Genomic DNA, 12,992 nt, shown 5'->3' with positions numbered 1-12,992 from the left:
AGTACATTGCAAGTGATGAGTTCACAGTGCAGATATTTAAGACTGACTTAAAGGTTTTTCCAAACCAATTCTACTTAAAATATCGATGTTCAGATGCTGTTTGTAATCCAGTTAACATAGACAAGAATCAGTGAGCAAGATAGAGCTCCGCCCTGGTTTGGAGAGGAGGAGTGTGGTAGTAAAGCTGCCAGAGGGTCTGTATGTGAGTTGTGTGGAAGCCCAGAGAGGTCCGATCCTTCTAATCTGAGAAGCCAGAACAAGGGTCACTCCTCACATGCTGTTTCAGTGATCAGTGTCCGTGCGGACCGCAGCCTGACAGCAGTTTGGCTTCCCCCACAGGAATGCCCATGTCTGACCAGTACGTGAAACTGGAAGAAGAGCGAAGACATAAACAGAAACTGGAGAAAGACAAGAAAAAGAAAAAACAGAAAAAGGAGAAGAGAGGTAAACATCATCGGCACAACTCTCTGCACACGGAGAGCGAGGAGGATATTGCTCCAGCTCACCATGTTGATATCATAACGGAAGAGATGCCAGAGGTCAGTTGTTTTGGTTGCTGGTCTGAGTTTACCTGTATGCTCTTCTGGAGAGATATTTTAATTTTTTTTTTCGCAAGAACTGCCCTCCAGTCTGTATTGTTGCAGTTCAAGAGCTCTGATTTCTTGCAAAGCTATTTAAGAAATGACTGATTGAGATGGCCCTAGGCTGTTCTTTGCAGGAGAAGAAATTGTCTTTTTGTGCACAAAAAGGCCAAAATTGCCACTGAAGCTATTAAAAAAAAAACCAACAAAACAACAATATGCATCACTGCTATAAATAACGCTGTCCAAATAGTCACTTCATTTATTATGCTCTGCTGCTTCGCTTTGACATTAACTTGCTGTCTAGTCAGCAGGTTTGCAGCTGATGATAATTAATTGCACATGCTAATGATGTAATCTGTATTTGTTCCTAAAATTTCCTTTAATCAAAACCAAACAGCAGCAATTCGAATCCTGCAGTTTATGAAGAATAGTTTTCTGTTCTAAATTAATCGCGTAACTCAATGCTGCATTAAAGTGCATTGTTGGTACAACTGTGCCTGACTGCAGGCTGGCCTGTGCCAGGCTTAACAGTCCTAAAAAACAGGTTTGGGGCATGTAGAACTTCAGTTTTGAAACTGCCTGTGGTTTGTTCCTTCAGTGGACGGTCTCTTTATCTCTCCTGCAGAACGCTTTGCCCAGTGATGAGGATGACAAAGATCCCAATGATCCATATAAGGCACTTGATATAGATCTGGATAAGTAAGTGACAGTTTTATATGTGAATTTACTCGATTGCTGACCAGAATGCGTGAGGGCAGAACCAGGGCTAAACAAGTAAAGGCACTATCTGCAGTCCACTAGGTGAAAAGACTTAAGTCTCTTGTCATGTCTTGGGTGTGACCTTACGTGTCTGGACACAAAGAAGAAATTTTATTATGCTGAGGGTGGTGAGAGCCTGGCCCAGGTTGGCCAGAGAGGTGGTGGCTGAACCATCCCTGGAGACATCCCAGGCCAGGCTGGACGGGGCTCTGAGCAACCTGAGCTGGTGCAGATGTCCCTGCTCATGGCAGGGGGGGCACCGGAGAAGCTTTGATTTTTCTGTGCTTCTATAATTATCCACACTTGGGTTCCTGCTGCAGCACAGATGATAAATGCTGAGCTGCTGAAGTGGCGGGGGTTTGGGCAGGGAATCGTTTTGTGTGACTGAATGGAGTCTGAAAGCACAGACAGTGTAGCTGGGATCCAATGGGAGAGAGTTAGTCTGATCTTTTGGGTGTCCCAGCATCTCTCTGATCTAACCCGCGTTGGCTCCAAGTGTGACATGTATTCATCTGAGCTCATCTCAGAACCGCTGTACACATGCCAAGCCTGTTCGTTCTGCGTTGTGACCATTTGACCAGTAACACCCATTTCGTAGCATCCCTATTGCCCTGTGGATATTGTGTGGTTCCACTGTTGAAAAATATTGTTCTAATATGATGGAGTGAGCTGTGTACCATAACTGTGATCAGAGTCTGGTCCCCATTCAGCTACTGGAGTTGTTTACAGAGCTCTCACCCCAGGCTGCAGCGCAGCAGACAGAATCCCTGCGTGCCACGTGAGAATTAACTGACAAGTATTGTACATGGAGATGTGGGTTTTTGGCTGCTGTTTTGCAAAATGGCTGCACTAAAAATAATTGCGGATTTATGGTCTATGGATGCCTCCTGTACAGTTTTGAGGACAGTGCAGCCATGTGTAGCATCTCTCTCTGATACTGAACTTTGAAGTCTTTGCCATTCTCTGCAGTTCTCAAAGCTGGAGGGGTTTGGCCCCTCGGTACTTGCAAAAAGAGCGATGCAGCATTTTTGAAAAGTGAAAGAACGGTTTCTGAAAAACATCCTCTTTTCATGAGCTTGTCGCATTCACAAATGTATAAAAGGAAATTAATTCCTGACTACAGACCCTGTATTTGCACAACAAGCCTTAAGAGCATAGAAAACACTGAGCAGGGCGGTTTGTGAGCGCTGTGCTCCAGGAGGCACCTTTGGATTTCTGTCTGGTTTCCATCCATCCTCCTCCATGTCACACGAGTTGCGTGCTGTCCTGTCGCCTTTTCTCATGTCTCTGTCCTCTCTCTTTCTCTCTGTGCTTGCACTGCTATGTCTGTGTCACGCTCACACGCAGTCTGGTTTCAGGAAAGCCTTCCAGGTAAGAAGATATCACTAAGTGGGACAGTGTAAATACTTGAAGGGTGGTGAAACTATTGAAATAATTGACCCTTAAATTCGAGTGTATTCCATCACTGACTTTCAGCACCAGTCCCTGTTCCTGTACAGATATGTGTGGAACAGGTCGAAGATGAGATCTGGTTCCTGTTCAAACAGACCGGGTCTGTCTTGCCTTTATAGTGTCTGTTTTAAAGTAAAAAGTGAATTGAGTCTTGTTCTTCATGCAACATGGGCACAAAAATTAAGGCAAGTGAGACCATAGAAACCTTCCCGAACTGGTGTTTGCTGCACAAACATGAAAGTTAATGTTAAGTAAAAACTGTAGAAATAGAAAACGAGGCAATTGGTGAACTTCTCTGTGATTCCTGGACAGTGTTTGACAAGAAGGGAGAAATTTCTGTTGTTTGTTTTTTCCCCAAGCAAAGGATTTGGGACACAGTGTAAATCTGAACTGCCTCCTCGTGCTTTTTGGAAAGGGGTATCTGAAATTAAACACAACTTTCTACATGTAATGGTGAGCTCAGATTCACAGTGTAAACTTCCAGAATGAAATAATTTCTTGCTGAAAATAATTTCCAATTGGAGTGATCTATTAATCAGTAACAATAAAAAATACACCGTTCAAGGGCTGTTTGAGCCAGTCTGTCATCCCACTGCTTGAATTTCCACCCTGGTGCAAATGCTTCCCACTGTTACACATCTTTACTCTTCCTTTGACAGCAGTTGTACAGAAAGCAGCATCACTCTGTGTGTGTGTTTTTCTGTAGGTTTTACTCAGCCAACAAGTCTGTAGTTACCACTTTGAAGAGTAATTAGGTGTCAGCAGGAACTTGGCTCTCAGTCACCTTTAAATTGTTTCTATTAGTTTATAATGTGCAAGGGCAGTGTCTGCAGTTACATGAATAAACTCCTGGTACAGAGTATGTGCTGATTTAAGATTTTGGGGGCTAAACTCTTTTTAAAAAAAAAGGTGTCTCTATTTTTAAGACCCTTAGCAGACAGTGAGAAGCTGCCAGTGCAGAGACACAGGAACGTGGAGACTCTGAAGTCACCAGATGCAGAAGCTCCCCTAGAAGAGAAGAAGAGCAAGAAGCCCAAAAAGAAAGAAAAGAAACACAGAGAAAAAGAGAGAGACAAAGGAAAGAAGAAAGAGAAAGAGAAAAAGATAGTAGAGGAGGAAGAAGAGAAAAAGGTAATTCTCCAAGACTTGCATTATTTTAGAAATTGCAGTTACAGGCCATATTTATTGCTGTGTTTTCTTTGTTGCTTAGGAACAGTCACATTTGACAATTAAACAGCTGAATGTTTTCAACATTTATTTCCTTAAATGTTTACAACCATAAGAGTGGGTATTTAAAGGTTTTTGTTAATGAAAATAACATTTACTTAGCTTCATAAGTTAGCAGAGTTCAGTTTACTCCAGCCTGCGCAGCAAATCTTCCAGATCTAATTTGGAAGCTGAGTTTACTGATATTTTATCTGTTCTTAAAACAGGGAATTCCTTAGCAAAATATCTGGAACTCGCTTTTGTTTTATATCCCGTGCCCCATCTACTTCAGGATCTTGCAGTGATAAACCTGATGTTAGTTGTCAATTACTGTGAAAACGTGAAGTATCCCTCTTGTTAACCAGGTTTCCTCTAAGATACAGCCTGTGTGCTTTGAATGTCTGAAATTACCGTGGGAATTGGTGGTGATTTGCAGGAATTGCCAGTTCTGTCCAGGTTTGGAAGTGTGCTCAGAGGTTGAAGCTAAGCCGCTTGAACTATTTGCTCTTAAATGTATTGCAGCACCTCTATAAGAGCATTCAGGAGTAATGCATTGCTGTGAAAACTTGAGGTTTTAATTTGATCGAAACAACTATAACAGTTTTGTTTTCACTTGAAATTCAGGAGGAAGACCTGGATTTCTGGCTCTCCACCGCTCCACCAGCTGTTTCCAGTGCCCAGCCACAGGTAAGACATTGTAGCACGTCGCAGGAAGGTTTTTCTTGCTGTGATGCAAGTGCTTTGTCGTGCTGCAGGAGAGAAGGGGGAGACGGGTGGCGTGTCCTCGACTTTCTGCTGGGAAGCAATGACATTTTATCTGCCCGCTTTACAGACACTGTCACTGGAGGTTTCAAGCTCATTCTGCTGTGCAGATCAGTAGATAGAAATACAGGTGCAGCTACAGGCTTGGTGGATTTTAATATTATTGGTGGGGTTTAATCTTATATTATTAGTGTATGGTTTTATTTCCTAGTGTGAGCTAGACACTAGCAATATTAATAGACATGAGAGAGACTGATAGAAAAAGTCTCATGAATTTCGATGGGAGATTTTAGAGGAAGAGACAGGGAATATCAGAGAATGGATTCCTTGGAGGAAATCTTTTGTATCATGTCCTCGAGTGATCACATTAGCTGGGTTTCAGAGGCATAAAATGAAAGGCTTGATACCATATTAATGTAAATTTTGAAATAACAGTTGATGGAGGGGGAGTGTCACTGTTAAGATTTTCTTTTTTTTTTTGGTGTGGGATTCAGTTGTTTTAACTGCATTCCATTAGTGTCATTATCCTTCTGCTAATCCACTCAGAGCGAGCCTGACGTGGGTGCTGCTGTCGTGGCTGAACCTCCAGAGGTCAAAAAGGAAGAAAGGGAAGAGCAAGACAAGGAGGAAGAGGAGGATGAAGGGAGGGTGAGTGGTTTAAGTTGCTGACACCCTTAGCTATATTGTCCTAGTGTCTCGTATTCCTTAAAAAGAAGCACACAGGAATTACCAACAGTTCAGTGTAGTGACCACCTGCAAATAGGCAGCAGTGGAACGTTACCTCCTTGAGGAGCTCTAAACACTTGAGGTTTGGTTGTTCCTTGAGTCATGGAGCAGTTTTAAAGCTGAGCTTTAAGTTGAAGAGATCTGGCCTTCTGCTGAGCCCAGGCTGCGTTGGGTTGAGGTGTTGTCATCTGTGTGAACTGAGACTGAACACAGAATGACAACTGGGGTTAAGGAGTGGGAGCTCTGCTTTGGGTTTCTGCATTAGCAGGAAACTTTGTTCAGTCCAGAAGGCTCAAAGTAGAAAGACTGGTAGAGGGGTCAAGATGTAATGAATAGAAATATAGAGTTTCTTAAAGGGTTTGCTGTAGCTGCTTCTTCTTGGTAGAAATCCTCCAAGCATAAGAAGAAAAAGCACAAGAAAGAGAAAGAAGAGAAATCAAAGGATAAAAAGAAATCCAAAAAGAAGAGTCATCACAGCGAGGAGGAGCCACCGGAGTCGGTGCAGAACGGAACACTAGACGATGAACCACTACCAGTGAGTAGCTGTGCCCTGGGGAGGAGGCAGGAACTAAACTGGTTTGGTGGAAGGAGTGACAGCTGTTTTCAGAGAAATTAGCGACATTGCAAATGTGATTTCTTCCTTGTTTTTCAGCCTATGTCCAGTTACCGCCTTCTTGCTGAAAATCCATACATTAAAATGGTGAGTGTTTCGGGTTCAAATCCAGATGTCTTCTCTTTTTGTGTTCTCTAAGAAAAGAGAGGATGCTCTGGGGATAGTACAGTGACTTTATGTAACCAACATTGAACTGAACAACTGTTTAAACCCCAGGAGGCAGAAATACAACAAAATTCTACTTCCATTCCTTTGGATGTCCCACTCAACAAGTTTTTAAGTTGATATTTTCCTGCTGCTTAGCAGTACTGTGGAGCTGATCACCAGTGTGCTTTTCATTATCCTATAGCTGTACCAAGTTAACTTCTTTTTGAAGCTTGCTTTATTCTGATCCGTGTTCTGTTCTGGTGCTTTGCTGTTTGAAGTTTCTGAATCTTTGATTTTTTTTTTTTTTTTTCTCTTCATTTGCAGACCTACGATATTCAAGGAAACCTCCAGCACGATAGTCAAGTTACCGTCTCTGTTATCTTCGAGAACAAAAGCACTAGCTTCCTTAAGAGCATGGAACTAAATGTCCTGGACTCTCTCAACACTAAAATGCTCCGACCAGAAGGATCATCAGTACACGACGGGATCCCTGTGCCCTTCCAGCTCCCCCCTGGTATGCCCAGCTTTGCACATTGTGTCTAGTCCTGCACTGCCCTCCTGTGGAAAGTCGTTTGAACTTCTGGCCATTTGCTGTTTTCCAGGAAGACGTGTCCCTCTGCCTGGGCACTCCCGGGGTTCCACATGATTCACTGCAGAGGATAAACCTGGCAGTGTGGCTATAAACGCGGGTGGTTCTGTACAGCAGGAGCAAAGCCTGTGGTGTAGGGGTGGGAGTGCACATGTCTGAGCTCCTTTTCCTTTGAACATGCCAGCATCGCCAACAGGAATCCCAGTTCCGTGAGGAGCTGGCTATGAGATTTAAAATGAAACAAAGCTATAGGTCTGTGAACCATTAGAATCCGCTCTGGATTCATTCTCGAGCTATTGTCCCACAGTTCTAATGGGCAGAGGCCACATGCAGTGAAAGTTTGTGCTTATTTGGATGGGGAGCTGAGCCCTTAAGAAATGTTAGACATGGAGATGAAGAGTAATGGCTTCGTACATAGTACGAATAATACAGTCAAACTGCTGAACTTTGAATTTCACTTCCTTCACCAGAGAGTTAATTTGAATACCGAAACAGTTCACAGGAGCCTTCTGGGGTGTGGTGACTTCAGGGTGCATTTTGATCCCCCATGAATAGGAGTGGGATATTTTTTTTTATTCTATGTAAAGCATTTCGTGACACAGACTTGTATATTGGAAGAAAAACATAGAAACGTTAGGATTCTAATTAATTCTGAAAACTACTTGGAAAGCCATCTATTTTCCAGTTATACAAACAGATTTGATATCTTGCCGCTGTGCCATCCCTCACCCAGGCACTCTCGCCATAACCTCGACCAAATCCCAGCTACCACTGCTGCTTTCCAGAGCCCAGGAGCTCAGTGCTGTAAATTCACAACAGGAATTTTGCGTGTAACTCTTCAAACTACATGGAAAACTTCAAATTTAATTCAAAAATAGTCAGTGCATAAAGCTTAGCTGCTGATGATCAGTGTATTCTAACCACGATGTAGATAGGGAACCCGTTTTCTGACCGGAATTCTCCCTCTCCTCTCTCCACGTCAGGAATCTCTAATGAAGCCCAGTTTGTGTTTACACTTCAGAGTATTGTCGTGGCTCAGAAGTTAAAAGGAACGCTGTCCTTTATAGTCAAAGTAAGTGCAGCTTTAAACTCGGTGCTTGTGCTTCCTTTGGAACTGCGTAAGGGAGCTTGACCTGGGTGGAAAGCACTGCTTTCGAGCTTTGTTTTTTTAGGCATCATTTCATCTCTGCTGCGCCAGCCCATTCTGTGACGTGAGAAGTATTTTTACGTGGCATCTTGTGCAAAGAGTGTCCCGAATACTGCATTAAGCATGTCCTAAATTGTCATTCCTGGCAGTGTGGAACCAATGTAGCCTGAAACATGTGCCACATTGTCAGCTAGAAAATCACTGCCCTGGCACATCTGCCAGGGAGAGGAGGCCAAGTGGGTACTGTGAGATGTGACCCACAATCTGTTTGTTCTGATCTTGGTTACCCAAAGATCAGTTGGATGCTGCTGCCTCATTCAAGGCTGGAAAAATAATTATTAGATACAATTAATAAGGATGGAAACCCGGAACAAGAGCGAGGTTAGCTGAAGGCATTGTTTAATAGGTATCGACCTGTGTAAGACTTTGTGGGTTTCTAATCTTAATTTAGTAAAATGATCAATGAAGGAGCTGCCTGACCAGCTCAAAGGAAGTGAATGGACACAGGTGTGGCTACTTCTGGGTCAGGTGTTATCTCTGTTTATAAGGGTTTCTTAAAAATAGCATCCTAGGCCTATTTTCAGTACCGAAGAATTTTGCTGGGAAATAATGGACTGTAAAACCACATCTCCAAGCGTTAGTTTAAATTCTATCTGCTCAATATATTTCAGCAGAGTGCAATCAAAAATGCAGCCAAATCCCCCCCCACTTGTGTCACTTTTCTGCTCTGGTGTACGTACCAACCAAGCTGCCCCAGTCTCTTCTCTGAGGGTTGTTCTCAGGCTGATCGTCAGGCCCAGCCAGGGTCTGTCAAAGGGAGCTGAGCCCTCAAGTTGCCGTCGGTGGCTGTTTGGTAGGTGGGGGTGGTGCCTCCTCTTGCTGCCTCGGGGTCCCCGTTCATCTCCTTTCCTTTGACCTGTTGCAGAATGATGAAGGTTCAACCCATGAAAAAGTAGATTTCAAATTGCACTTCAGTTGCGCTTCATACTTGATCACGACGCCTTGCTATAGGTAAGTGCCATTCGGGGGCACGACGCCCGTGCTTTTCCTGCCCATGTGGAGCTGAGCTTTGGCTGCAGGCCGCCTCTGCGAGACACGCAGCACGCGTTCATCTTTGGCTGCTCGTGATTGCTTTGATTACAGTTCAGTTATCTTGTGTAACGTCTGGCTGTTAAAATATGTCCAGCAATGTCTTTCAAGTGATTCAGAAGGAGCTGTGTGCCCTGTAGACTGGCAGAGGTCGTGTAGCTCTGGTTGAGGTCCTGAGTACCCGGTGGAGTCTGGAGTGTCGTTCGCATATTCGCTGTAAACCCATTTTCCTAGAGATTGGTAGTACTTAGACTTGTGCACCCTGAGATGTCTCGAGGTCTGCATGGGGTTAATGTGGCAGATTACACTTGAACTTCTAGTACGAGCATTTACTTTCCCTCTTGTTTTGCAGTGATGCTTTTGCCAAGCTCCTCGAGTCTGGAGATCTGCACATGAGTTCTATTAAGGTAGATGGAATCAGCATTTCTTTCCAACATCTACTGGCAAAGATCTGTTTTCATCATCATTTTTCAGGTGAGTCTTTGATGCCGAGCTGTCTGCAAAATTCCACATCCTAAAATTTCTGCTGTGCTTGGCAAGTACAACACTCTGTGGCCACAGCAATGACAGAAGCAGGTCGTGTCCAGATTAAATGAATTTGGGAGAGGAGTTTTTTTCTGTTTGGGAATACATTGGTATCCTGAAAGCGTACAGTGTTCTTCCAAATGAACTCTCCCTCTGTCCCTGCGGCTTTGCTCCAGCCCAGCAAGGCACGTGGCAGGTATCACAGGATTAACTCGCTTGTCGTTAGGGCTGGGACTGTTCTCTGGAGAGTGTGTTTGATCTTCGGTGCTTCAGCCTCCCCCTTTCCCCAGCGCTTTGTTTCAGTAAGGGAGAGCGTGAGCTATTCAAGTTTGGATTTATTAATTAACACACAAGTACTGGATGAAGCAAAACAAATGGCTGTTTCGTCATGCTCTGGTGTCTGCATTAGATGTTGCCTCACCGGAGGTATTTCTGGGGAAGAGATCTTCCGTTCTGATCAGTGCTTTTTGCTACAAAACGTTTGCAGCTTACTTGAAAGGCAAATGACTAACCTCATTGTTGTGAAATAGCCCAGATAGGAGCCAGGCACGTACCGCATCTCAACCCTGGCTGCCTCCTCCCCTCGCTCACGAGAACCTTCTGCTCCCGGAGGCCAGGCAAAGCTGCAGTTCCTCTTCACAGGACGCAAACCTCCTCTTAAAAGTTGTCCCACTAAATGAAAACTCCTCCTTTCTTTCAGTTGTGGAACGCGTTGATTCGTGTGCATCCATGTACAGTCGTTCTATCCAAGGCCATCACGTCTGCCTACTGGTAAAAAAGGTGAGAGCGTTGTTAACACTCTGAAATAAGACCTGGGAGAAGCTAAGTCTGCAGCCTGTCCAATCTTAACAGAGCGAGGGAAATATTCTTGTCTAAATCATCCAGGGCGATTTAATTCCTCTGGCCCGTGCAGCAGTTTTTGGTTGTACCTCCTGGGGGTTTCGGTCGCCCGGCGGGTGGGCGGCAGCGCTGGTGGCTGCCCCGGAGCGAGCTCTCGGCTCAGCCCATGTCATTCTTCTGCCGGCTCCACCGCTGCTCCCAGTCGCGAGTTTGGCTGCGGATAAAATCCTCCCTGCTGAGAAGAGAAACTAATGGATTTCTTTCTTTTTTTTTTTCCTTTTTCTTTCCAAGGGAGAGAACTCTGTATCCGTAGATGGGAAATGTAACGATTCCACCCTGCTTAGCAACTTGTTGGATGAGATGAAAGAGACATTGTCCAAGTGCTGAATATCCCTTAGAAAATACTCCAATGACAAGAAACACACCTAATGTGTAAAGACGAGCAGACCCAAGTGTTAAGTTTCTCCCTTGTACGCATGTACTATCCTGGGGCACGTGCTTTTCAGTTAACTCCACCATCATTTGCAGTTTAGACATTTTAAGGCTGTATGTTACCTTTTTATTTCCAAACTTTTTACAAACTGTGGTGTTAACCTTTTCTAGCCCAAAGAGATCCTGGTGACGTGACTGTGGGAGGGAGGGAGGGAGGGGCGGGCGCTGTTTGTTCAGCAGCTGCTGATGATCCCACGAACTTTGCCATCTGCGTGGGCTGGTGGACGAAGCAGAAGTTTATCAACAGTAGCACAGAGTCTGTTGCTTGTGCTTATTGCCAGGAAGGTTGACGTGATCCTTAGCCGTGGAATATGTCTTCAGGGCTGCTGTAGTTGATGTATATTTTTAGCAGAGGCTGGTGCTGGACCTGAAGGCCTCTATTTTTTTCTTTTTTTTATATATGATTTATTATTATTATTGTTATTATTATCTCAGATCTATTGTGATCAGCATATAAACATCCTCCATCTCCTTGAGCGAATCCAGATGAGCCCTGTGAGAACTGGGAGGTTTGAGCTTGTGTTTATAGCAGTTGCCTTGAGCCTTAACCTTCTTTTAGCGACGGCTGCGAGAGTAGAGAGCGAACGCATGAAATGCAGGCAGAAGGTGTTACTGTTTGGTTCTCTGCTCCTGTTTCCACCCGTGCAAATGGAGCCTGTCACTCCTCTCCCCTTGGAGCAGCCTCTGCTGATGTATTTTATGAGTCCACTTCTATTTCACATTCCTGAAAAGTCAGTGTAGCAAGAAACTGGAAATCCAAAGGAGTCTGTCCCTGCTTTTTCTTATCATTTTGCTCACCAGCGGAGGTTGACCACGACCAGGTTAGAGAAACACCCGCACGTGCAATCCCTTGTGCTCTGCACAGTTTGCAGGTACAACCCTGTCCTCTCGGTGCTGTGAAATCACGGATGTTGCAGTGTCCCCGCAGTGTCCCCACAGGTTTGGTGGTGCAGGTGGAACATGGGGGTCCCTCCTGCAGACGTGTCCCGGCAGAGGGAACACGGGGAGGCTCTGCGGAGTGAAACCCGTTCTGCGCTACTGAAATCTTGCTGGAAAGGGACGTCACCGTGTCCTTTGGAGATGCTAAACTGATGTCCTTCTCCAAAATCTCTTGCCTTTGATTTTTTTTTTTTTATTATTTTTTTCACCCCCAGTTCTTTGACTTGCTGTTCCATACCCAGCAAACCGCGAACACGCGTGAACGGTTTTCTTTGGGGCAGGACCGAGATCTGTTGGTTGCCAGTACCCGAAGGGCTGCGGCGGGCCCCTCTGTGTCCCCAGCGCCGAGCGGAACCAAAACCCTGTGCGGGGATCGGGATCAGGTGTCGATCTGACCCTCTGGTGAATGTCCGGTACTCTGAAGTCTTGTGCTCTTTACCCTCCGCCCACGTTAGGGTGTTTTTGCGAAGTTTCTGCTGTGGTTTTGTCCCAGGCCCGGCTCTGTGTGCACTGCAGCAGTTCCTCCGCTGGCGAGGTTTTGGTATTGGTCAACCTCCCTTGGTTACCGGTTTGTGTATTAGAAACTGAACATATTGTCTGAAAGGATAATGTTCCTCGATTAGTGCTTTTTTTAAATTCATGGATGAAAACTGTCACTTTAGCATGTAGAGTCTTCTCTTACAGAATCCTGTGCAGTGATTCTAGAATTTTGAAACTGTATGATGTGTTACATTCACAAGTTTATTTGCTATCAACATTCCCTTAAAAAAAAAAAAAAAAGAAAGAAAAAAAAAAAAGAAAACAACATACCACAAGCTGCTGTAATGATTTTGTGTCAAGATGATCCAATAAACTTTCAAAACAAACTTAAATTTTTGCCTTTGTAAATTGTCCTTTTGTAAGATCCGGTGCTGTCGCGACAGGAACTGAGACGTTTGGTTTTGCTGGTGCTCCCGGTGGTTCCCAGCAAGAGCAGAACCTCTGCAAACCGTCTCTTGGGACAGAAATCGCCTGGGGCTGCGCAGGCGGCAGCTCCGGGCTCTGCACCCCGGAACCCCGGGGCGCGCACCGCCTCGTCGCCCCGCTTGGGGCAGGTGAGCCGCTGCGCTGGCTTCAGTTCAA

The 12,992-nt window shown here is 44.8% G+C and overlaps 1 protein-coding gene across 1 annotated transcript in view; it reads left to right on the top strand.

Moving 5' to 3' along the window:
* The window catches only part of AP3D1 (adaptor related protein complex 3 subunit delta 1), a 32,783-nt gene extending 20,109 nt beyond the window's left edge, over nt 1-12,674 (top strand). Inside the window, exons 20-32 of the mRNA XM_065652482.1 lie at nt 340-539; nt 1,210-1,283; nt 3,722-3,926; nt 4,626-4,688; nt 5,310-5,411; nt 5,875-6,024; nt 6,142-6,189; nt 6,574-6,763; nt 7,822-7,910; nt 8,911-8,996; nt 9,427-9,548; nt 10,300-10,379; nt 10,731-12,674. Coding sequence (XP_065508554.1) covers nt 340-539; nt 1,210-1,283; nt 3,722-3,926; nt 4,626-4,688; nt 5,310-5,411; nt 5,875-6,024; nt 6,142-6,189; nt 6,574-6,763; nt 7,822-7,910; nt 8,911-8,996; nt 9,427-9,548; nt 10,300-10,379; nt 10,731-10,826 — 1,505 coding nt within the window. The 3' untranslated portion in view covers nt 10,827-12,674. The remainder of the gene's footprint in view (nt 1-339; nt 540-1,209; nt 1,284-3,721; nt 3,927-4,625; nt 4,689-5,309; nt 5,412-5,874; nt 6,025-6,141; nt 6,190-6,573; nt 6,764-7,821; nt 7,911-8,910; nt 8,997-9,426; nt 9,549-10,299; nt 10,380-10,730) is intronic.
* The last annotated feature ends 318 nt before the right edge of the window (nt 12,675-12,992 follow it).

This window comes from Caloenas nicobarica, chromosome 27 (genome assembly GCF_036013445.1).
Source record: "Caloenas nicobarica isolate bCalNic1 chromosome 27, bCalNic1.hap1, whole genome shotgun sequence".
NCBI lineage: Eukaryota > Metazoa > Chordata > Aves > Columbiformes > Columbidae > Caloenas > Caloenas nicobarica.
The sequence above is the reverse complement of the archived record's forward strand: the minus strand, read 5'-3'. Positions and strand labels throughout refer to the sequence as shown.